Source organism: Paroedura picta, chromosome 1, assembly GCF_049243985.1.
Source record: "Paroedura picta isolate Pp20150507F chromosome 1, Ppicta_v3.0, whole genome shotgun sequence".
Classification (NCBI taxonomy): Eukaryota; Metazoa; Chordata; class Lepidosauria; order Squamata; family Gekkonidae; genus Paroedura; species Paroedura picta.
This window is the reverse complement of record NC_135369.1, coordinates 17,484,516-17,507,399: the sequence shown is the minus strand read 5'-3', so window position 1 is coordinate 17,507,399 and position 22,884 is coordinate 17,484,516. Positions and strand designations below refer to the sequence as shown.

The 22,884-nt window shown below is 49.1% G+C and overlaps 2 protein-coding genes across 6 annotated transcripts in view; one reads left to right on the top strand and one right to left on the bottom strand.

Moving 5' to 3' along the window:
- Window positions 1–217: 217 nt before the first annotated feature.
- On the top strand, window positions 218–18,438 carry TRPT1 (tRNA phosphotransferase 1). Of its 4 annotated transcripts, none has more exons than XR_013228606.1 (8): window positions 218–405; window positions 2,510–2,591; window positions 3,680–3,849; window positions 4,983–5,157; window positions 6,315–6,371; window positions 6,723–6,833; window positions 7,577–7,661; window positions 18,276–18,438. XR_013228606.1 is itself a non-coding variant. In XM_077323904.1 (8 exons), the coding sequence occupies exons 3-8, from the start codon at window positions 2,582–2,584 to the stop codon at window positions 7,597–7,599; spliced, it is 546 nt and encodes a 181-aa protein (XP_077180019.1). In that variant the 5' UTR covers window positions 233–405; window positions 1,366–1,434; window positions 2,510–2,581; the 3' UTR covers window positions 7,600–7,714. The 4 variants fall into 4 exon arrangements, 2 of the variants coding, with proteins under 2 accessions (XP_077180002.1, XP_077180019.1); XR_013228607.1 differs by lacking the exon at window positions 18,276–18,438 and adding an exon at window positions 8,331–8,361; XM_077323904.1 differs by lacking the exon at window positions 18,276–18,438 and adding an exon at window positions 1,366–1,434 and having other exon boundaries at window positions 233–405; window positions 7,577–7,714.
- FERMT3 (FERM domain containing kindlin 3) overlaps window positions 10,308–22,884 on the bottom strand; it is a 37,396-nt gene continuing 24,819 nt past the window's right edge. For both annotated transcript variants that reach the window (XM_077323864.1, XM_077323873.1), the window contains 7 exons: window positions 21,734–21,783; window positions 18,085–18,209; window positions 17,245–17,351; window positions 16,104–16,313; window positions 14,190–14,314; window positions 13,356–13,497; window positions 10,308–10,986 (listed from right to left, as the gene is read on the bottom strand). In XM_077323864.1, coding sequence (XP_077179979.1) covers window positions 10,807–10,986; window positions 13,356–13,497; window positions 14,190–14,314; window positions 16,104–16,313; window positions 17,245–17,351; window positions 18,085–18,209; window positions 21,734–21,783 — 939 coding nt within the window. In that variant the 3' untranslated portion in view covers window positions 10,308–10,806. The remainder of the gene's footprint in view (window positions 10,987–13,355; window positions 13,498–14,189; window positions 14,315–16,103; window positions 16,314–17,244; window positions 17,352–18,084; window positions 18,210–21,733; window positions 21,784–22,884) is intronic.

Genomic DNA, 22,884 nt, shown 5'->3' with positions numbered 1-22,884 from the left:
GCAGGGGCTCCTGGGAATTGTAGTCCATGGACATCTGGAGGGCCGCAGTTTGACAGAAAGAAAGATGCAGGTGACAGGGAAAGGAGAGAACTACAACTCCCAGAAGCCTGCATGGGACGGCGTGCTCCTAGGCGACGATGGCTTCAGGTTTCCTTTGCTCTCCAGCCCAGCAGTCGCCGTCGGGGGGTGGGGAGGGGCTGCCTTATGCATCGCGGGCCCAAGAGGGCGGGGAGGAAAGTTGAAAGAGGGACGGGGCGAGGAGCCGATCGCCGCTTCCTTTCCCGTTGAGCCTTGTTAGGGTTTTCTGCACGCCGGAGCGGCGACGGACCAGGCATGGGGGACCCTGCGCCAAAGCCGGCCCGGAGACCCGGGAAGCAGGCAGGCCGGAGGAGGGGCAGAGAGCAGGTCAGAGACCTTCCCACCAAAGCGTTGAACCTTCGAGCTGGGAGGGACCTCCGGGGTCATCTAGTCTAGCGCCCTGCAGAAGGCAGGAAACTCACAACTACCTGTTCACCCAGAGGGACCCCAGTTCCTTGCCCTGATGATGTGTCGCCCCCCCCCCAAAAAAAAAACAACAACACCAGTTTGAGTTTGCATGGTGGGACTCCGTGGCCGGATCTGCATTTGAAGAAGAAGAGTTGGTTCTTATATGCCTCTTTTCTGAGTCTCAAAGCGGTTTACAATCGCCTTGCCTTTCCTCTCCCCACACCCTGTGAGGTAGGGGAAGCTGAGAGAGCCCTGAGATTACTGCTTGACATGCAGTCTGAAGCTCTGCCCATGAGGCTGGGAGTTCGATCCCAGCAGCTGGCTCAAGGTTGACTCAGCCTTCCATCCTTCCAAGGTCACTAAAATGAGTACCCAGCTTGCTGGGGGTAAAACGGTAATGACTGGGGAAGGCACTGGCAAACCACCCCGTATTGAGTCTGCCATGAAAACGCTAGAGGGTGCTTGCACAGGGGATACCTTTAGAACAGCTTTATCAGTGCTGTGGCGAGCCCAAGGTCACCCAGCTGCCTGCATGTGGGGGAGTGGGGAATCAAACCTGGCTCGCCAAATTAGAAGTTTGCACTCCTAACCACTACACCAAGCTGGCTGGGATCGTAACTTTTCTCGTCTGCCCCAAATTGCCCTCCTTGCTGCTTTCAGGGCAGCTCACTTTTGTACAGCTGCTTGGGAGTTGCGCCCCAAGCCGGATGACACAATCCCTGATGTGCAGGTGTAAAGCCGTTGTAAGTTACAAGGGCCTGGGTGTGATGAGACACTGATGCTCTGAATGTCAAAAACGGAACCAAGGGCTTCAACCAGGGTACTATGCCAGAGCAGAAATATATTTCTATATATTGTATTTATTACTTACATTTATAGGCTGTCCCGCTTGAGCCAGTCTTCTCAGGGTGGCCTACAACAGTGTAAACGATTAAACCACAAAACACGGTAAATACAATGAAGCTGTTTAAAAAATTAACAGGAAAGGGGTACCCAGCCTGCCAGGAATCTCAGCTTTCCATATAGAAAGGAAAGGGGAAAACCCTGTTCATTTATTCAGAAGGAAAAGCAAACAAAAACAAACCAGAGCTTAGTGAAATTTGGGTGGTGAATATGGTCTCTTGCTTTGGGTATAAAAACACTAAGGGAAGACTGATTTTAATGGTTCTCTTATGCTCTGAGAAGGAGGAGGTATAATGTCCTCTAATTGCTAACAAATATCGTTAGGATATCTGACAAAAGGGGCATCGACTCTCCTTTTAGGGTAGGACATTAATAAAATGTTTTAAATAAAATAAAATGTTTAGGGCCTATAGAAATTTATTGAATTTGGCCTAAAACAGAAAAAATGAAGTATTTAAAGTTATATACGATCTGAAGAGAAACCAGAGTATAAAGTACAAAGTTTAAAGTTATATCAAAAATAATTTCTAATATTGATAATATTATCGTGGGAGGGGCCTATGAAAGAACCTAGGTCCCATGAAAGTCCTAATGCAGCCCTGGCTTTGGGAAGACAAATTCTTTGGCACCCCTTTTTCCAAAGTGGAGCTATCAACTTGAGCCTCAAGGGAAAAGAGTGGAGCATAAATGCAAAAATGTATAAATAAATAAACCTTATGAACAGCAGTTATATCTCCACATTACAAGTGGGCTGAACCTGAGAGAGAGGCCATCCTAAAGCCATCCTGTGAATTCATGATGGAGCTAAAATTCAAACACGGACTTCCTGATTTGTAATCAGTTTGGATTGGAAGGGGGGGTCAGCTGACATGTGCCACAAAGGCTTCTGGGAAATGGGCCTTCTCCTAGCTCTGCTCAGGTTCATATCTGCAGCACCACAACAGACCTTTGACAGTTGCAGAGAAGAGGGAATTCCCATTGATGCAGCAATTCTCCCTGCTATCTGACAAGCTGCCGTTCCCCATGTTTCTCCTTGTGCACCAGGATTACAGACCCACAGACCTGCCTCTGCCGTGTACTCCCTTACCAGCTGATGGTTTCTTTCCAAACTTTGTTACAGGATCCAGATGTTCGACTCTCAAAAGCCCTCTCTTATGCCCTGCGCCACGGTGCAGACAAGCTGGGGTTACAGATGGGGCCCGGTGAGTGTTTCTGTCCTGCCTTGCTGTCTAGAAAGACCTTACCAGTTGCAGTGGGTTCTCCATCTTTGGATATTTTTAAACAGGGGCTAGATAGCCATCTGACGGAGAGGCTGATTCTGTGAAGGCTCAAGGGGGTGGCAGATTACAGTGGATGAGTGATTGGGATGTGAGTGTCCTGCATGTGCAGGAGGTTGGACTAGATGACCCCGGAGGTACCTTCCAACTCTAGGATTCTATGGGAGGCACAGAGTCTGAGCTTAAAAAACAGATGGCACTCAATCTTAATTTCCTGATCCTCCTGTTGCATAGGTTACTAGATGTCCTATCTTGTTGCCTGCTTTGACTTTTACCCTGTTTCAGTGAGAAAAGCGGATTATAAATAATGTGTGTGTAAAGTGTTGCCAGGTCATAACTGCTTTATGGCAACCCCATGGAGTTTTGAAGGCAAGAGACAAAGAGAGGAGGTTTGCCATTGCCTTCCTCTACATATTGACCCTGGGCTTCCTAGGCAGTCTCCCCTCCAAGCACTAACCAGGACCAACCCTGCTTAGCTTCCAAGATCCTCCAAGCTCAGGCTAGCCTGGGCCATCCAAGTCAGAGCAGCCTTCTTTCTAAGTACCAACCAGAGTCCGTCCTGTTAACATTGAGATCTGGGCTCTCCCAAGGCAGGGCATATTAAGCAATATAAAAGAAATGAAACATGGAAATTTGGTATCTTTATTGCCTGCTGCTTTCAGACCCAGCTGAGTTGGAATGTGGGTTATAAATCAAGCCCCTTCCTCAAAAAAGACCCCCTCCCTCGATACACACATGCACATGGTCCAGCATGGATATGGCACACACAGGGAACAGGGACATTCTAAAAGGATAACCACAGAACAAAATGTTCTAAGTGACAGAGTCAGGCTGCACAGCAATTTGGCTGTGGATACAAGCCATGGTGACAAAAGGGAACCTCCACCTTCAGAGGCAGTCAACCTCGGGACATCAGTGCTAGAGGGGCAGCATTGGGAGAAGGCCTCGGTATGGCTTTTGCTTGCACAGTTCTTATGGCAGCAGTGTGGCCCTGATTTTTTTTTAAAATACAGATGGATTTGTGGACATAGCCGAGGTCCTCCGCTTACCCCAATTTAAGGCGTGGTCCCTGGACGACGTGCAGCGCGTCGTGGAGACCAACGACAAGCAGCGTTTTGCTGTGCGGCCACACCCTTCCGATGGACGCCCCCAGATTCGCGCCAATCAGGGGCACTCGCTGCAGGTGGGTGAGTATGCGGACGCAGAGTGTACATCCAAACCAGGCAGGGCAGAACCCCCGGGGAAAGGGCTGTGAGTCCACCTTCAGTTCTGTATTTAGACATCAGGTTAGATTTACAATCCAAATCCCTATAAGCGTTTTTCATCAAATGCCGCATCCTGGAGATTGTGTTGACTCGCTCTCTGTAATCCTCCTTGAGTCCAAGTGAGAAAGGCAGACTGTAAATAACAAATAATTAGATGAAGATCATTATTCCACAAGGCAAAGCACAGAAGGATAGCCACAGCAACAGGCCCCAAACCTCTTAATATGTGAGTAACTGCAGGCATTGTGTCAGAAGAGGAGTTCTGAGAGAGAAAGATTGGGAAAATAATTCTTCTGAGAATAATGCATAAAGATATCAGGAAAGAGAAAAAGAAGAAAAAGAAGAGGGGGGAATATGTCTCCTGAGATAATTTCTGCAAATGTTACAGCCAACACCATTTAGAAGAGGCATTCCCTCCTGTGCAAGAGAAAGGAGAAATGCCTCTTTTGAAGAAGTAGAGTTGGTTCTTATATGCCGCTTTTCCCTACCGGAAGGAGGCTCAAAGCGGCTTACAGTCGCCTTCCCTTTCCCCACAACAGACACCCTGTGGGGTGGGTGAGGCTGAGAGAGCCCTGATATCACTGCTTGGTCAGAACAGCTTTATCAGTGCTGTGTTGAGCCCAAGGTCACCCAGCTGGCTGCATGTGGGGGAGTGCAGAATCGAACCCGGCATGCCAGATTAGAAGTCCGCACTCCTAACCACTACACCAAACTGAGGCACAGTGTCTACAGATGTCACAGCAGGCGAAATCTCACAAGAGGCATTCTCCTCTAGGGGAGAAAAAAGGGTGAGAATGTTTCCAAGGATAGATCTGTTCCTAGGTTTTGTACTGAATGTATTGTGTAGTGTACACATGTACACACAGACACACTTAAATCTGTCCAGTTAGCTGCAGTTCTCTAGCCCATTTTAAACATCTCAGAAGTCACAGGGCTGAAAGGGGAGGCCACCAAAAGGAGGAACAGCAATAGCACCAGTGGGATAGGGGAAATAGGAGTAAGGCGGTCATTTGCCACGAATCTGTGTCCTGACCATGATTCCTTGCTGCAGGTATCTGAGTTGGAACTGATCCCTTTGCTGGACCCCGCAGACTTCCCGGAGACTGTGGCCCACGGCACGTACCTGCGCTACTGGCCAGCAATACGGAGTAAGGGCTTGTCCCGGATGGGGAGGACGCACATCCACTTGGCGCCGGGATTGCCAGGGGATGGGGCTGTCCTCAGCGGTGAGTTTTCCTTTCTCCTCATGCCTGACTACAGTGGCCCAAGCCTAGCCTCATCCTATCTGATCTTGGAAGCTAAGCAGGGTCGGCCCTGGTTAGCCCTTGGATGGGAGACTGCTGAGGAAGTCCAGGGTTGCGATGTAGAGACAGACTGTGGCAAACAACCTCTGCTCATCTCCTGCCTTGGTGGCCATAAGTCGGTTGCAACTTGATGGCACTGCCCACCACCGTGAAGGGAAAGCCAACAATCCTGTAATGGCCAACCTAGAACAACCCACAACTCCCAGGTGAAACCCGACCCTGCTCCACTGAATTCCTTGAGCATCCCTGAAGGGAAAGCCAATAATCCTGTAATGGCCAATCTAGAATGACCCAGAAGCCCCAGGTGAAACCCAGCCCTCCTCTGCTGAATTCCTTGAGCATCCCTGAAGGGAAAGCCAATAATCCTGTAATGGCGAAGCTAGAACAACCCACAAGCCCCAGGTGAAACCCAGCCCTCCTCTTCTGAATTCCTTGAGCATCCCGGAAGGAATGCCTTTTTCCCTGTCAGCCCCAGTGCCAAATTGACATCAACCCACAAGGTAGCCTTAAACATTGTCTCCCCTTGGACTATCCACTGGAGTGCAAAAGAGGTCATTTTGCTGTGGCTGCCACTTTCTTGTTTTTGGAGAGTTTGGAAAGCTTCCTTTTCCTCTTCAAGCTTTGGAAGGCCTGTGCACTCTTTTTCTTCAGAACAGCCTCAGGGTGTGGGGTCATTTCCCAGCAGGTGTGAATCAGGCCTTAAGACTGAATCACTTAAGACTGGGGTGAGGAGTCACAGTTTTAATACTTTCTCGTGTAAAAACTCCCAGCAGAGGGGGGGGGGGGATTAGTACGTCTGAGTTTCAGTCTAGCTCTTGGCATTCCATGTTAGTTTTCCACTTAAAGCATATTATTAGTGGAAGAGAACTTTGGGGGGAAAGTAATCCCACCCTTGCAGACTGAAGTGGTATAGTCCATCTACGATTATAGCAGGCTCATCCACACTGAATGTGTGCTGGGGAGGGGGGACTTCTCCTTCCTGCCTCTCTCATTTTTGTCCTCCACAAAATGAGAGCCACATCTGACAGATTGTTACCTGAGGTTTGTTTTTTTGTTTTTGTTTTGTTTTTGCTCTGCAGGAATGAGACACAACTGTGAGGTGGCCATAACTATTGATGTAGCCAAAGCTCTGGCAGGTGAGTGAGGAGGAAGCAGAAACACCACTCCTACCTCCCCAATCCAAGGAGAAATAGGAAATTCAGGGGTCCTGTCATGCCACTTTCTGGGGTTGGGAAGGGCAGTTAGAATTTTAGAATTGGAAGGGATCTCCAGGGTCATCTAGTGCAGCCCCCTGCACTATGCAGGAACTCACAATTACCTGCCCACCCACAGTGACCCCAATTTCATGCCCAAGTGACACTCCCCACCCAAAAACAAAATCTCCAGAATCCAGCCTGGCCTGGAGGAGATTCACTTACCATCCCACAGTGGTGAATTTCCTGTTGTTCTGTATGCAAACCCCACCGGCCTGGGTTCTTCTCCTGCAGATGGAATCTGTTTTTACCGCTCATCCAACAGCGTCATCCTCACACCTGGCGATGCCAATGGGCTGCTGGCCCCCTGCTACTTCCGGGAAGCCCTGCAGCTCCGGCCCGTTCGTAAGTTCCCAGACGGCTTTTCTGCTTCAGGGTTTGCTACATTTGGAGTGGGGGCCGGATCATGGTCATGGTTGTCCGTGGACATCTGGAGAGCCACACTTTGGCCACCTCTGTCTAGCACAAAAGCTTCCGTAACATCTGGTTGCTCCAAGACTCCTGTTTTCCCTGACATCTCCAGTTTCAAGGATCAGGGACGGGAAGGCTTCAGCCTGCAATCTTGGGGAGTCAGCTGCTGGTCAGAGGAGCCAACACTGACCTCAGTCAACCCAAATGGATGGGTTCATTTTGTACATTGTAGGTGATATTTTTTGTTGCCTGAAGCCATTGAGTAACACCTAACCCAGGGCTTCATGACCATGTACGCTTATGTTGACCCACCCACCCCTCCCAAAATGGCCAATGATGGACCTTGGGGTGGGTGGGAAGGGGAAGGGCCCTGGGTAGGTGTGTACACAGATATGCATCCAATCCATATTCTACACCAGGGGTAGTCAAACTGCGGCCCTCCAGATGTCCATGGATTACAATTCCCAGGAGCCCCTGCCAGCATTCGCTGGCAGGGGCTCCTGGGAATTGTAGTCCATGGACATCTGGAGGGCCGCAGTTTGACTACCCCTGTTCTGCACGATCAGGTCACTTCTGGAGTTTCTCGAAGCCTCAAGAATGTTTTGGGGGTTTCTCAATGGTAAAAAGGCTGAGAAAGGCCGACCTAACCTCTCACTCTTTTGTTTTCTTCCCTTCAGGATGCCAGCTTTCTCTTGAGTAAACCATCACTACATCAAGATGGCCGCCTTCTACCTCATCTCCCCCAAGAGATAACAATTGATGGTGTGTGCATATTATTTATTACTTATTACTTAAACAGTAAACTTCACTATTTAAATATTGTACGTTCACTTTATTTTTCTGTGTACAGCATCTGCTCTCAGTCTGGGCTGGAGAACCTCCTAGCCTTGGCCTGTCTTTGGCCTTTCGTCTACAGATGATACATTTGTGCCAGCCATTAGACCAGGCTTTCTCAGCCAGGGTGGGAGTTAAATACTTTTAAATATTTTTAAACATTTTGGTAAATGTTAATTAGATGATATGATCATATATGGTCATGTTGACCTATCCTTCCTCCCCAAATGGCCAGTGATGGGCCTAGAGGGGGTCGGAAGAGGAGGGGCCCTGGGTGGGACTGTCCACAGCTCTGCTTCCCAACCATATTCTGCACGATTGCACCTCTTCTGGGGTTTCTTGAAGCCTGAAGAATTTTTCTCAATAATAAAAAAAGTGAGAAAACTTGCATTAGACAAAGGACCAACAACTGAATGGAACTAGCTTCCCTTTTTGCAGACTAAACTCCTGCAGCTGCCGGTGGCCCCATGGTTCTGGAGACAACAGAATGGACTATCTGGCTTCAGACAGTGTCCAGGATGAAGGAGTTACTTGGGGGGGGGGGGGTACAGCTCTTTCCTTCCTAAGCAGCACTTGCCAGTCTTTTCCATCCTACAGGTACCTTTGGAATTCTGACACGGTGTAACCACAAAATGGCTGCTGCAGGAGGCGGAGCCAACCACAGAATGTCAGAAAATGAGGTGATGCATAACTTGTCCAACCCCCTGTACAATACAGGAAATTCATAACTACCTGCCTACCCACAGTGACCCTCAGTTCCATGCCCACCCCCACCCACCCCTCAAAAAACACCAGAATCCCTGGCCAGTCTGGCCTGGAGGAAACTTGCCTCCTGACCCCAAAGTGGCGAGTGGCATTTCCCTGGGCATGCAAGAAAGGGCCACAAGAGCCAAGCACTGACACAATCCCTTCTGCCCACCCCCTCACAATCTGCCTAAATTAAGAGAATCAGCATATCTGTCAGGTAGCTATTTAACCTCTGCTTAAGAACTTCCAAGGAAGGAGAACCCGCCTGTTCCACTGAAGAACCGCTCTGTCAGGAACTTCTTCCGGATGTTTAGCCGAAAGTTCTTTTGAATTAATTTCATCCCATTGGTTCTGGTCTCTGGGGCAACAGAAATCAACTCTGCTCCATCCTCTCTGTGACAGTCCTTCAAGTACTTGAAGATGGCTAGCATATCACCACTTAGCTGTCTTCTCTCCAGGCTAAATGTCTTCTCTCCGGTCTAACATACATATCTGGCTATGAACTTCATTGGCCTTCTCAAAAGGAAATCTAGGAGGACATGGTCACTTCCCTCCAGGGTCCCCACCTCCTTCGGCCCATCCACCAACTCTTGCCTGTGGGTCAATACTAAGTCAAGTGTGGCCGAGCCTCTCGCGGGTATCTGGGTCCACCATATTATGTCACATTTCTAAAGATGCTGACAGGCTCAAAAAGATTATGGACTCCTGCTCTAAGGCTTTATGCCACTTTTATAGATCTGCTGGAGGCTCCTGATTGGCCAGTGGGAGACAACAAGCGGAATGTGGGCGTTTTTGTCGGGTTCAGAAGCAGATCTTAGAAATAAGCACCTAGTTTGCTCTAGAAAAATAATACCCTCCGGAAAATGAGAACGAGAACCTCACCAAGTTAAAGGGGGCGGGAATCAAGATGAATTGTGAGATGAGAAATACGTCTTAACTATGCTATTAAAGGATATTTCATGGAAACCGTGTAAGTCACAGCGCAAGGCAAGAGAAAAAGAGGATGATACATTATTGAGAATCAGGAAACACATTTTTATTTATAGCTCTTCGGGGCAGATAAGAAAACAAGAAGCAAAAATCAGATGAGGGGCCTTCAGTAAAACAGACTTTTAAAAATTCAATACTGTTAAAATAAGATGAGCACCCACCTTTCAGTTCCTTTCTTACTTTGCCCTCTTTTCCTACAGCCAAACTACACAAGACTCCAGGGATCAAACCTGCCAGTGGGAAATTCAAAAGCAGCTGGAGAGAAGCCCAGAGAAGGGTCAACTCCCCCCACATAGTTTCCCTGAAACTGCCCTACACCAGCTTCTAGCCCTAATATGGGGGGAGGGAGACCCAGGCACACTCCCAAGTACTTTCTTTTCCCCCCTAATAGGGCAAAAAGTACCATGGATTGTGGTTGTGTCTGTTTGGAGAAGAGTGTTTGGGAGGAGGGGAAGACTATAGAGATGCCAATTCAGGGGGGCATTTCTGCACATCAGTAAAAATAGCATTAATCCAGCTGAATGGCAAAGAGCTATTTTTTTTCACGCTTCCCAGCCCACCTTTTTGCTATCTCGCCTGTGTCTGCCGCCTTTTCGCATAACTCACCCTCCACATCTGCTACTGGAAATGGCGGAAGAGAGCAATGCACCTTATACGCGACTCGCTTCTGCCTGTCAATCAATTCAGGCAACCAATCCCCTTTCTCCAACAGTTTAAAAGGTCCCGCAATACCCACTAATTTTTTTAAAATTCATACTTCTCCATTGCAATGCCTATGCATGGAATCATAGATGCATAGTGCTTTTTAAACGCCAATCCTTATCGGATCACGAGTCCTTTGATACATCTAAAAATTAATATGGTTATTGATTTTTTTTGTGGGGGGGGGGAGAAAACTTTAGAGAGGCATGCTTTGTGTTACAACTTTGAAAAAAAATACTCTTGTATTTCCAGCATTGCCTGCATGCATGTCCGCCTATTCGTTGCTCCTGGCACATCACCATTTTTATAAAGAAATTCCCGTTCCCGGGAACAAGGCAGAGGGAGGCGGGTGTGAGGAGATTGGTGGCCGTTCAGGGAGAACTCCAGGCCTCACCTGGAGGTTGGCTGCCCTAGGGGAGAGCAGCCTTTTCCCAGAGACCCCACAGATGCTTTTGGGAGTGAGTGGTAGGTGGAATGCTGATCCCTGGTCTCCAGCATCAGGTGTAGCTTGGCTTTTCAAGTCCTGAGGGGGCGCCTCAGGCCCCCACCAGCAGTGGCTAGACAGAGGTATGAGGAGGCAGGCCTGCCTGCCCGTCTGGCTCCAGGGGAGAAGGTTTGGCTGGGTGGTGCCGGATCAGAGGGCTTCATGGCCCCCCGTCAGCTTGTGGAAGAGGTCTTCTTTCAGCTCCTGGCTGCTCTCGGCCGTGCGGGTCGACAGGAAGATGTAGCCGCCGATGTACTCGTGCACCGTCTTGCAGCTGGCCGAGATGCAGCTGAAAGCCACGTTGATGTGTTCGTCAAACTCGATGGCGACCTAGGGAAGGAGGGCAAACGCAAGGTGATTATGGGGTTGGCACATCTGTCCTAGAAGGAAAAGCCTGAAGGGGTGGATCTGTCATTTGCACAGGGGTACCTTCCCCCAGAAGAAGGGTCCCCAGACGTCTTGCACCTGCTGGCACCCTGAGAATTCTGGCACAGCATGGTGGGCACTGCAGCACAAGGGCTGCCGCCAAATGGCAGCACAGACCATAGTTAGCAGGACATGGTCATGGCTTTGAGAGGCTTGGCCTGTTTTCCATGCACTTGTCTGGACAATCCCGATGCTTAAATGGAGCAGCCGGCTTCTGAAGACCAGAGGCTGTTTCGTAATGAACAAAGTAAAGTTGTGGCCATCGTGATCTGCTTGTGGATTCTGGGAAGTATTTAATTGGCTGCTGTCAGATATAGGCTGCTGGACTCGGGGGCCCTGGGGCTTGTTTACCAACTTGAATACATTGTCAAGTCCCCAGTTCAAATCCCTACACCAGGGATTCCCAGACAGGGCTCCATGACCTTTGCACCCAGCCACAAGCTAGGGCAGGGGTAGTCAAACTGCGGCCCTCCAGATGTCCATGGACTACAATTCCCAGGAGCCCTTGCCAGCATTCGCTGGCGAATGCTGGCAAGGGCTCCTGGGAATTGTAGTCCATGGACATCTGGAGGGCCACAGTTTGACTACCCCTGAGCTAGGGAACTAGCCACTTCTATCACCCCATTCCCAAGCATGAGTGAGCTGTCTTGTGGTTTCTGCATCTGGGAGGTGACGGAATCTGCACGCCTACTTCCACCTTCAAACACATCCCCTGAAGCCAGTGGTGTCACTTCCGGTGACATGTAACTTCTGGGGCCATCACGGGGGGGGGGTGCTTGGCCAGCTTCTCGAAGCCTGAAAAATTATTTCAGGGGCTTCTCCATGGTCAAAAGGTTGGAAAAAGCTGCCCTACGCACTGAAAAATCCCCTGATCACAAGAAGGTAGTATTTCAGAGAAGGCTGGGCTAGACTCTTTTTGCTGACATGCTAATCTTCTACAAGCAGGACAGCGTTTTCACGTGGAGAAGCATTCCCACAAACCCAAGATTCGGTCTGAAACGGTGCTGCCCAGATACGGGTTTACTTTTTGCAGAAATTCTGCTGTGACTGTTTTGAATGACTGTAAGCAATCTAATGCTACTTAGCCCCCACCTACCAAAGCTTTGCCTGCAGAATAGGCTCAGTCCCCCGCTTCTCCCATTAAAAGGGCCAGGCAGTGCATGATGGGAAAGACCTCAGCCTGAGACCGTGGGGAGGCGGTGCCAGTCTAAATAGACCAGTAGTTCTCAACCTTCCTAATGCTGCAGCTTCTCATGTTGCCGTGACCCCCAACCATAAAATTATGCTAGTGTTCTCTCACAGAAATTAAACCAAAACTGACCAATGGCGTGAAGATCGATTGTTCATGATCGGATATAAATTGGTTTTTTCCCCCGAGGTTTCTCAGTTCAGTTCTGCCTCTTGACCCATGATGCTGAGCTCGCTCTTTTCTGCTGCTGCAGACAGATTAATGCTCTATCTTGATCTACCCCGCAAGGCTGTTGTGTGGGTGGCGCCCCCCCCCCCCAGCCAAGCTGCTTGCCCTGCCGGGAACCCTGTGAAAAGGTCATTTGACCCCCAAAGGGGTCCTGACCCCCAGGTTGAGAACCACTGGAGTAGACGATACTGACCATTATGGACCAAGGGTCTGATTCAGCAGCATGGCATTGCATGGAGAAATTAATATTGGTCTGATTCAGTATGAGGCAGCTTTGTGTGTGTTCGTGTGCATGTGACGATAATGCTGATCTATCTTGCAAGTATGTTGCACGGGTTGCTGAAAATAACATCTGTGAAACATTTTGGATCCATAAATGCAAAGTTGGTACGTGATATATAGGCTGGGAGTTTTGTTTCCACTTAAGAGGCTTTGCAGAAGTTAGACACTAAAATGAAATATATCCTCCGTTAATAGGATCATTCTCGTTTCAGAGTTATAGATCCAAGAGAATGTTCCTTCCCCCCAGGAACGAAACCATTATTGATAGAGGTTTCTTGCTGGCAGCTAAAACAGAAATGAGCCATTGCTTCAACTCCGAAAGGAACAGCTTAGAAATTGCACAAATGCATAAGTTTGCAGATGCAATTCATTATAGAAAAGGGAATTTCACCAAAAATACAGACATTATCTGTTTACTATGAATGCATAATGGCATATCTGCAATCTTCTGCACTTTTTATTTAATAAAAAAATAATAGCTGGGGGGGGGGAGGAAGGGTCAAACATCCACTCAGGCTGGTCCTGGGAACTCAAAACACTGGAAACCCCTCCCCAGCTTGCTGCACGGACTGACCTGGCGGATGTCCCAGTTGACATTCCATTGGCGCATGTTGCTGTATCGCCATGTCTTCACCACGTCCCCGACAGCCAGGTCTATGCGGATCAGGCGGTTGTTGGCAATGCCCAGGATTTCATCCTTCCGGCTGCCCTTGAACCTTCAGGAAAAGAGCAAGGAGGGTGTGGGAGTGAGGGTAGATGGGGCCCTCAGCTTCATTGAGAAATTCCCAAGAGTTTCCTGCTCGGGTAGCAAGAGCTGGCCTCAGCCTACAATGCTGCAGGGCAGGGGTAGTCAAACTGCGGCCCTCCAGATGTCCATGGACTACAATTCCCAGGAGCCCCTGCCAGCATTCGCTGGCAGGGGCTCCTGGGAATTGTAGTCCATGGACATCTGGAGGGCCGCAGTTTGACTACCCCTGCTGCAGGGTCTGATTGGCCTGGACCTGGTCAGTGGCAAGCTCAACTTGTGTCAACTTGCCTCTTGCCTATTCCTGCACCTTGCAGCATAGGAACAGGTAACAGGTGAACATACACCTGTCATTGTGGCTAGGCTAGAGAAAAGTGACCCCCGGAGTTCAGTTGATACTACAGTGGTCTCAGCCCGGCTTACCCAGTTCCTGGACTGGTTTTGCATCCCAGTCCACCCCACATGTCGATGTTATAAAAAGGCTGCATTATAAACGTCAAAACATTACAACATGAACTGCACTGATTATTGGGAACAGGCAAGACTGAGAAAAGCACAGTTATGACTATTTATTTATCATATTTGTATACCACCCTCCCATGAGTCTCAGGGCAGTTTACATGAAAGGAGTCAATATCGTGTGAAGACAGAACGGATCCTTACCTGACCACGAAGTAAGAGATGCCGAAATCGGGGAGCGACTGCCACGCTTGGATAAATTTCATCTTGGCCTCGATGAGCGAGAGCTGAGACACGTTTTGATAGGCTTCCAGGATGCGAGGGGTTAACTGGATGTGTGTAGAAATGGAGAACATCAGAAGTGATTTGTGGCCTTGAAGCCACAGGGAAAGGGAGGGATATGAATAATAAGGAAACAACCTGTGCTAGATCAGAGAAAACGTCCACCCAGTCCAGAATCCCGCGTTCTACAATGGCCAACCTAGGGTTGCCAACAGGCCTGGAGGAAAATACCCTGTGCCTTTAACAGAGGCTTACTGTGTGGAAATGGGCAGTTGACATTTTTCATGGCCCAGAAGTAGGTATCGCCAAGCAAATAACATCCTGTCAGAGCTCCAGTAAAGAAACAGCATCTTTTTTTCCTCCTGGCAGTAGGCAAACCAAGCGGCATGGTATTTTTTTATTATTGTATTGCTCATTAGCATTCTTTTTATGATTGTACTTGCTGAAATGCGATCACAGAGGGAAGAGCAATGAGCATCAGGTTTGGCTGCGAAAAGCAAAGCACCAATTAGAGCCTTCCTAGAAGAAAACTTGATTAGCGCAGATGCTGCGGCTACTGAGAGCTCTCAGGAAGTCATTAACTTGAGGAGCAGAAACACAGAGGAACCCTAGAGACCCTAGAAACCTTCAGCACTTGTGTGGACTGACAGGCGCTTCAGATCTCGCTTCAGCATACAATAAAAAAACTCCACAAATTGGGTCTGAAAAAACAATGGGGAAACAATACCCAGCCCCCACCCACCCCAAAAAGGACTGTAATGCAATAGGCTGGAAACTATAATGCCTGGTTTTCCTGTGAACATCAAATGACCGAATGAGGACTAGACACGCTGTTAGAGAACAGCAGAGAGCAACCCAGACAGGTTTGCTCTATCCTGTTCCAAGCTAGGAAATGTTGAAGGCTGCAGGAAAAGAGCAAGATCCACCAAGAGACGGATGGGCCCCATGAAGGCAGCCACAGTTGCAAGGCCTGAGCACGGCTGCTAACGATCATAGAGTCCTAGAACCATAGAGTTGGAAGGGGCCATACGTGGCATACCTCCATGGCACTTGCACGTTCGCCTCCCACAGCTTTGATAGAGTCACATCTGGAAAATGGTGTGTGGGAAAGTAGCTCTGATCTACAGGCGCTGCTTCCCTGAACCAGTTTGCCCCATCACAAAAGAAATTGCAGCCGAATGAGTCATGGAATTCCCACCTTGGCCAGGGTGGCCTGGCCTGTCTGGATCTCAGCAGATCTGGGGAGCTAAGCAGGATCTGCCCCGGTTAGGACTTGGGTGGGAGACCACTGAAGGACTTCAGGGTTGTGACGCTGTGGCAGGTAACAGCAAACCACCTGCGTTGGTCTCTTGCTTTGCAGACCCTACAGCAGAGGTGCCCAAACTCCAGCTGTCCAGATAGGAATAGGCTGCCTAAGGAGGTGGTGAGCTCCCCTCACTGGAAGTCTTCAAGCAAAGGTTGGATACACACTTTTCTTGGATGCTTTAGGATGCTTAGGGCTAATCCTGCGTTGAGCAGGGGGTTGGACTAGATGGCCTGTATGGCCCCTTCCAACTCTATGATTCTATGATATCCATGTATGTCTGCAGCATGGCAAGGACTTATGGGAATTGTAGTCCAGGGACATCTAGAGAGCTGCCAGTGGGCCACCCCTGCCCTACAATGTTGCCATAAGATGCATGGACTCTGCACACCCACATTGAGTTTGGCCTTCACAGAGCTGGGAAGTAGGCACTGGGGGGGCTGTATGGGTGGAGAAATGCGGCTCTGAGTACCCCGAAGCTGTGGGAGAGCTCAGCAGAGCAGTTTGGGGAGGGGAGCGCAGCACGGAGTTACCTGCTTGGGTTTGAATTTCTTCTGGTAACGGGGCGACACCAGCCACTGGGCCCCCTCCGCTTCGGTGGCAACGGGAGCATCGGGGTTGGCCCGCTGCAGTTTCAGGAAGGACAGGATGTTCTGCACCTCGGCCTGGTACGACGCGTCTGCCATAGTTTTACCTTTTGCGGCCAGCCGGCAGCCGGCCATCCAGCGGGCATACTGCTGCTCCTGGCAGCAGGGAGAGGAGGAAGATGGTATCGGGAAACTCGAGCTGATTCCACACTGTGATTCTCCCAAACTCAGTTCTCTGGATTAGAGGCTGCCGCTCTTAACTCCTACACCGAGCTGGCTCTCATATATTAAAATACATTAAAATCATTTAAAGCAACATAACCTCCACTCACCCACTCTCCCTTCCTCCTGGGCAGCACAGAGGAAACAAGATATCGAAGGCTTGGGTGAAGAGGCGTGTTTTCCCCAGGCTTTTCCAAAGTCCCCCAGGCTTTTCCTTCTGTGTGTCAGCCCCCCTTGTGCCTTTGGGAGAGGTGGAACTACAAGAAGTCTCTCTCCTTGATATCTCAGTGCTCGGGCAGGTCTGTATGGGTGAAGGCGCTCCTTCAAATAACCAGGGTCCATTTAAGGCTTTATATATTACCATCCACACCTCAAATTGGGCTTGGTAGTGAATAGGGAGCCAGCCAGCACAGATCTTTCAAGACTGGTATGATATGTGTCAGCAGTCAGGCTGCTGTATTCACAATTCCAGCTTTAAGAGCACCTTCAAGGGTAGCCCCATGTAGAGCACATTGCAGTAGTCCAGTCTGGAGGTTACCAGAGTATGGATCACTGTGGCCAAGTTACGCCTACCCAGGAAGGCCGAAGCTGGCGAACCAGTTGGAGTAGGTGCTCCTGGATTCCACTGCCACAGGAGTCTCAAATGACAGCAAGGAATCCAGGAGAACCCTCAGACCCTGCACCCATTCTTTTTGGGGCAGAACAACACCACTGGGGAGCCCTTAACTTCCTGGTCTCGGAACCCCTTGACACCCAGTACCTCCATCTCCTCTGGATTCAGCCTCAACAGGTTTGCATCACCAGCTTGCTAATAGAATGCATGCTTCTTTTTAACCCTGATTTGTTTCCTCACTGTGTCACTCACATCTACACAGCGCAGTTGAATCTCGCTCATCCCATCTGGTGAAGGAACCAGTAGCTTGATGCAGAATTTCTGCCCTGAGATGTTGACATCAGGAACCACCTCGCAGCCTGGAGTGGGGGAGGAAATAATGTTACAAACGGAGAGAAGAAAGGATGCAAAAATGTAAGAACCTGCCTCATACTTAAGCAGACTGCTGGTCCATCTGAACTCAATATTTCTCTAGTAATGACTCTCTCCAGGGTCTTAGGCAGAGAAAGACCTTCTGGGGTTTCCTGAGAGTCTTTCACTGGAGATGCCAGGGATTGAACCTGGGACCTTCTGTATGCAAGCACCTACTCTGTTCATTGAGCCATGGCCCCTCTCAGAACTGAGATGCAATAAATGTGGGGAGAGTGGGTTTAAAACTGTGCTGCGGGGAACCCTGAGAGTCCCCAGAAGTTTTATCAGGGTCTGTCCCTATGAACTTTTCTCCTGTAACAGCTTCTGAAGTTATGGAGCCACTGGTTTCGCACCCAGTACTACCCACTCTGATGGGCAGCAGCTCTCCACTTCCCACTGTCTTTCTAACTTTGAACACATAGGACTGGGCTTTGGCAAGAGAGGAGATATGGCTTAGTGGCGGAGCATCTGCTTGGCACGCAGGAGGTCCCAGGTTCAATCCCCGGCTCCTCCAGCTGAGAGGACCAGACAGTAGGTGATGAGAAAGAGGACTGCCTGAGACCCTGGAGAGCTGCTGCCAGTCTGAGCAGGCAATTCTGACCTCAACAGACCAATGTTTGACTCGGTATAAGGCAGATTCACATGTTCACAGCTCTGGGCCCAATAAGGGGAGTCACTCACCCTTGAGGTTGAGCTGTTGCACCGGCTCTCCAAGGGCCTCCTCGGGGCTCTTGTAGTAGGAGATGGAGGTCTCTTTGAAGGTCACCCAGTACTGCTTGTAGCCTTTGAGCGTCAGCTTGCGGGGCCTGGAAAAGGACAAGAAGGCAAGGTCGTGTGACTTTCCATCCTTGTTTTCCCATTCTCCTTCACAGGTTTCCTCTCACCTGCACACCGGCCAGCCCATGTGTTGCTTCCTCCAGCAGCTTCTTCCTCTCCAGAGACCGTCACTTGAGAAACTATGACTCTTCTAGCTCAATCTAAAACTACCTCTCTAGTTCCCACCTGTGTCCTTCTCTTACAAGTACTCTCCAGGCAACAGAGATCAGTAAACTTATTTGTATTTATTTATTCTATTTATATACCGCCCTCCCTGAAGGTTCAGGGCAGTTTACATGAAACAGCAAAATGGTACAGGTAACATCATTCTGGAAACAGTATGGTGGCAACAACAATAACATTACCATAATAATAACAACAATAACAATTAGAGGATGGTGAAACTGCAAAGAGCCTTAGCTCAACTCATACTGAGACCCAGGGGTTGGGTGGATTTGTTAACAGTCATGGTAGGAGGGGATGGCTTGGGGGCCAATTGGAAAATGAGAAAATGGCAGCTGTGGAAGGTGAGCTCTCTGCCATTATGTACTCCCCCCCAAAGTCCCTCCCATCTCCAAGCCTCGCCCTCCTCAGGCTCCACCTCCAAAATCTCCAGGGGTTTCCCAACCAGAGCGGCCAACCTGACTGCTGCTGGGATGCCCTGCCACTTGGCATCAGACTCTCTCTTTCTCTCTTATTACATTTAAGGGCCTCCTTAAGAAACACATTTCCTCTGTTTATCCTAAGAATCACACCAGATGTCCACCTGCTCCAGCATCCTGCATTGAAAGATGCTTTCAGAAAGTCCTTGACCAGGTCATGAAGGCAACGGCACTCCTTGTGGCCCCCTCTACAGTTGCCAACTTCCAGGTGGGGTCCTAGAGATCACCCAGAATTAGAACTCATCTCCAGCAGACAGAGATCAGCTCCCCTGGAGAAAATTGCTAGTTTGGAGGGTGGATTCTGTGGCATAGTAAACCCCCCCAAACACACACACCCAGGTCTCTCCCCTCCCAAATTCTGGTCTCCCTAGGCTTTCCTCCCCAAATCTCCAGGTATTTCCCAACCCAGAGAGGGCTACCCTAACCTCATCCCTTGAATGCTCTTCAGATACACCACCTCTGAACCTGGAAGTTCTGCTTAGCTCTCTTGGCGGATGGGGGTTCTCATCCAGTCCACTTTCCAAGATACCTCTTGGAGTCCCTGTTTTGTATGGTGGTTTGCATTCATGGGTTTTCTTTAATTAACAATTTTTGCAAACTGCCTTATGGACAGTCTTCCGTTGAAAGGCTGTCTGGAAAAACTGTACATAAATAAAACAAAGATATGTGCTCCGCCGGCAGAGTCTGTTTTATTATGGTTTTTTGTACTACCCCAAGCGAGTTTGACGCGCTTGAGAAGTAAATGAAACAGGCCTTGCACCTGCAAGGAATCACCTGGGAAGGAAGAATTATTATTGGGAATTGGATGCCCCTGCCCAGCTTCCCCTCTCAAGAAATTATAAACTCCCTGGGGCATCAGCAGAGAGATTTTCTCCTCTCCTCCTGTTTCCTTACTTTAACTGACTCAGAACTGCATGACTCTTGGAACACGCACAGTTCCCCTCATCAGGCTGTCTGGGGAAGAGAAGGGTTCCTCCCTCCTTTGGCTAATCTACAAAGTAATATATATTTTTTCTGCATATCTGTGGATACATACGTGGAAACCCTTTCTCTGCAAACAATCTGGATTTTCTGCTGCTCTCGTGACCGACGCAGGCCACTTGCTTTACTTAAAACAATACTAATACAACTGCCTTGCCCACGGAGTTGCCAGCTCTGGGCTGGGGAATACCTGGAGACTTTGGGGGTGGAGCCCAGAGTGGGTGGGATTTGGGGCAGGGAGGAAGCTCAGTGGAATATAATGCTACCTCCAAACTGATCTCTGACACCTGGAGATGAGCTGTAGAACTGGGGGGTTTATCATGTCCTGCAATCAAGTCCCCAGGAAAATAGGTAAACTCAGGAAGGCAAAAAAACCCTGAAGTTTACTTTCCAGGGTCAGGAACATGCAGTTGACTTGGGTAACCCTTGGGTAACCCTTGAGATGCTTTGAACACGTATACAGTAATCAAAGATATTTTATAGAGAGAAGTCTTCACCCTATTCCTAGCAAATGAATATGCAACTCTAGGAGATCACACAGGAAAGAGTTTATATTCATCTAGGAGTGAGAACTTGTCCATTGGGTTTTCATGGCAAAGATACTGGAGTGGTTTGCCATTTCCTTCTCCAGTGGAAATGATAGTGACAGATAGTGACAGATTTTATTTTCCTGGGCTCCAAGCTCACTGCAGATGGGGACTGCAGCAAAGAAATTAAAAGACACTCCTGGGGAGGAAAGCTATGGCAAATCTAGACAGCATCCTAAAAAGCAGAGATATCACCCTGCCAACAAAAGTGCGTTTAGTCAAGGCTACGGTATTCCCAGTTGCAATGTATGGCTGCGAAAGTTGGACCATAAGGAAGGCCGAGCGTCAAAGAATTGAGGCTTTTGAACTCTGGTGCTGGAGAAGACTCTTGCGAGTCCCTTGGACTGCAAGGCAAACAAACCGGTCAGTCCTAGAGGAGATCAGCCCTGACTGCTCCTTAGAAGGCCAGATCCTGAAGATGAAACTCAAATACTTTGGCCACCTCATGAGAAGGAAGGACTCCCTGGAGAAGAGCCTAATGCTGGGAGCGATTGAGGGCAAAAGAAGAAGGGGACGACAGAGAATGAGGTGGCTGGATGGAGTCACTGAAGCAGTAGGTGCAAACTTAAATGGACTCCGGGGAATGGTAGAGGACAGGAAGGCCTGGAGGATCATTATCCATGGGGTCACAATGGGTTGGATACCACTTCGCACCTAACAACAACAACAACAGGAATGAGAACACTAGCCAAAAGATCCTTTGACTGCAAGGCCACTTGGCTCCCGGATCTGGGAATACACAGTGTGTGAGGGGGAGGGCCCAGGTATGGGAAAGGGTTTATGGGACTTTGGTTCAGCAGGTGGAAGAAACCATAGAAAGGTGCCAGGAACTACCTGACAGGATCCCCTGGTCCCACCTGGGAACCAGCATCCCCACTTGCCCAAAATGTTAGGCAAAGTGCCCGCAAAAGCCAGCCTCCCCAAGAACTTGGCTCCATCTTCCACACCCCTACCCTCCGTTATGGACAAGAATATCACCGTGTTTCCAGACCCGGAAACAGAATCAGAGCATCCTTCCCTTGACTTCCTAAGCTTTACCAGTGCTAACGTTTCTACTGGAATCAGAAGCAAAGCAATTGCTCTTGCCAATCTATAGGGTTGCCAACCTCCAGCTGGCAGCTGGAGAAAATGGCTGCTTTGGAAGGTGAACTCTATGGTGTTAAACCCTGTAGAGTTCTCTCCCCTCCCCAGACGCCACCCCCAAAAATCTCTCCCAACCTGGAGCTGGCAATCTGACCCACATAAGAGCGACTCCAAGATCCACTTTATGATTTTGAGGCTCACCTGAGTATTCGGAGGTAATCCTTCAACTCTGGGATCGCCGTGAGACTGTCCTAGAAGGGAAAGATGAATTCTTTATTTAGAGCAGGGGTAGTCAAACTGTGGCCCTCTAGATGTCCATGGACTACAATTCCCAGAAGCCCCTGCCAGCATTTGCTGGCAGGGGCTCCTGGGAATTGTAGTCCATGGACATCTGGAGGGCTGCAGTTTGATTACCCCTGATTTAGAGAATGTAAAGACCCCCTCTTAATAAAACCATCCGAAACGGCTCAGAAAGTAAAGAACCTTAACCATAAAAATCATGACAACCAGTGACATGAAGACTGGCACTAAAATGAGAGACAGACAGCAAAGGGCAGTATAAAAAACAGCGTTTAACATAATGAAACAATGCGACAAAGGGCAAAGGAAAAAAAATTGTAAAAGATGAGCCAACCTTTCAATTAAAATCCTGAATGAAAGTGAACGCTTTGGGTCTGGTGCCTTTTGCTGAAAGGAGCAAACTAGAAACACCCAGTTCCATTTGGCTGAAGGCCTCTTTGTTTACAGTAACTGTAGGGCAGGGCACTTGGCTATTGTTATAAAGAATAACACTATTTACCTGATCCAGGTGGGTCACTGTGTCAGCCGGAAGCCACAGAACAAAGTCTGGCAGCACCTTTAAGACCAACAATGTTTAATTCTGCATAAAAGCTTTCAGGTGCGGGCCAATGAAGCATGCATGTCCACAAAAACCTTATATCCAGAATTAAACTTTGTTGGTCTTAAGGGTGCCACTGGACTCCAACTTTGTTCTAGTACAGGGGTGGCAAACTGCAGGGAATCCTGGTCATTGCAGTCCATGCAGTCCATGGACGTCTAGAGAGCTCCAGTTTGGCCACCCCTGTTCTAGGACCTAACTAAGCTGTTCCTAGAGAACTAGGCCAGGGATTGTCCTGGCCTGGTTCTGCAGATCCTTAGCAGACCCTGTGTTCCTGCAGGCAGCTAGCAGGGAGACTGAGGAGAGAAGCACTGAGTCCCCCCTGCTCTCTCCAAGGCCTGCTGAGATAGCCTCTTAGAGAGGCAACACACAATAGAGTAGGGGTGGGTGCCAGGCAGGTCTCAAGCGAAACGGCATCCCAAAGATGACGGGACCCCACGGAGAACTTCCATGA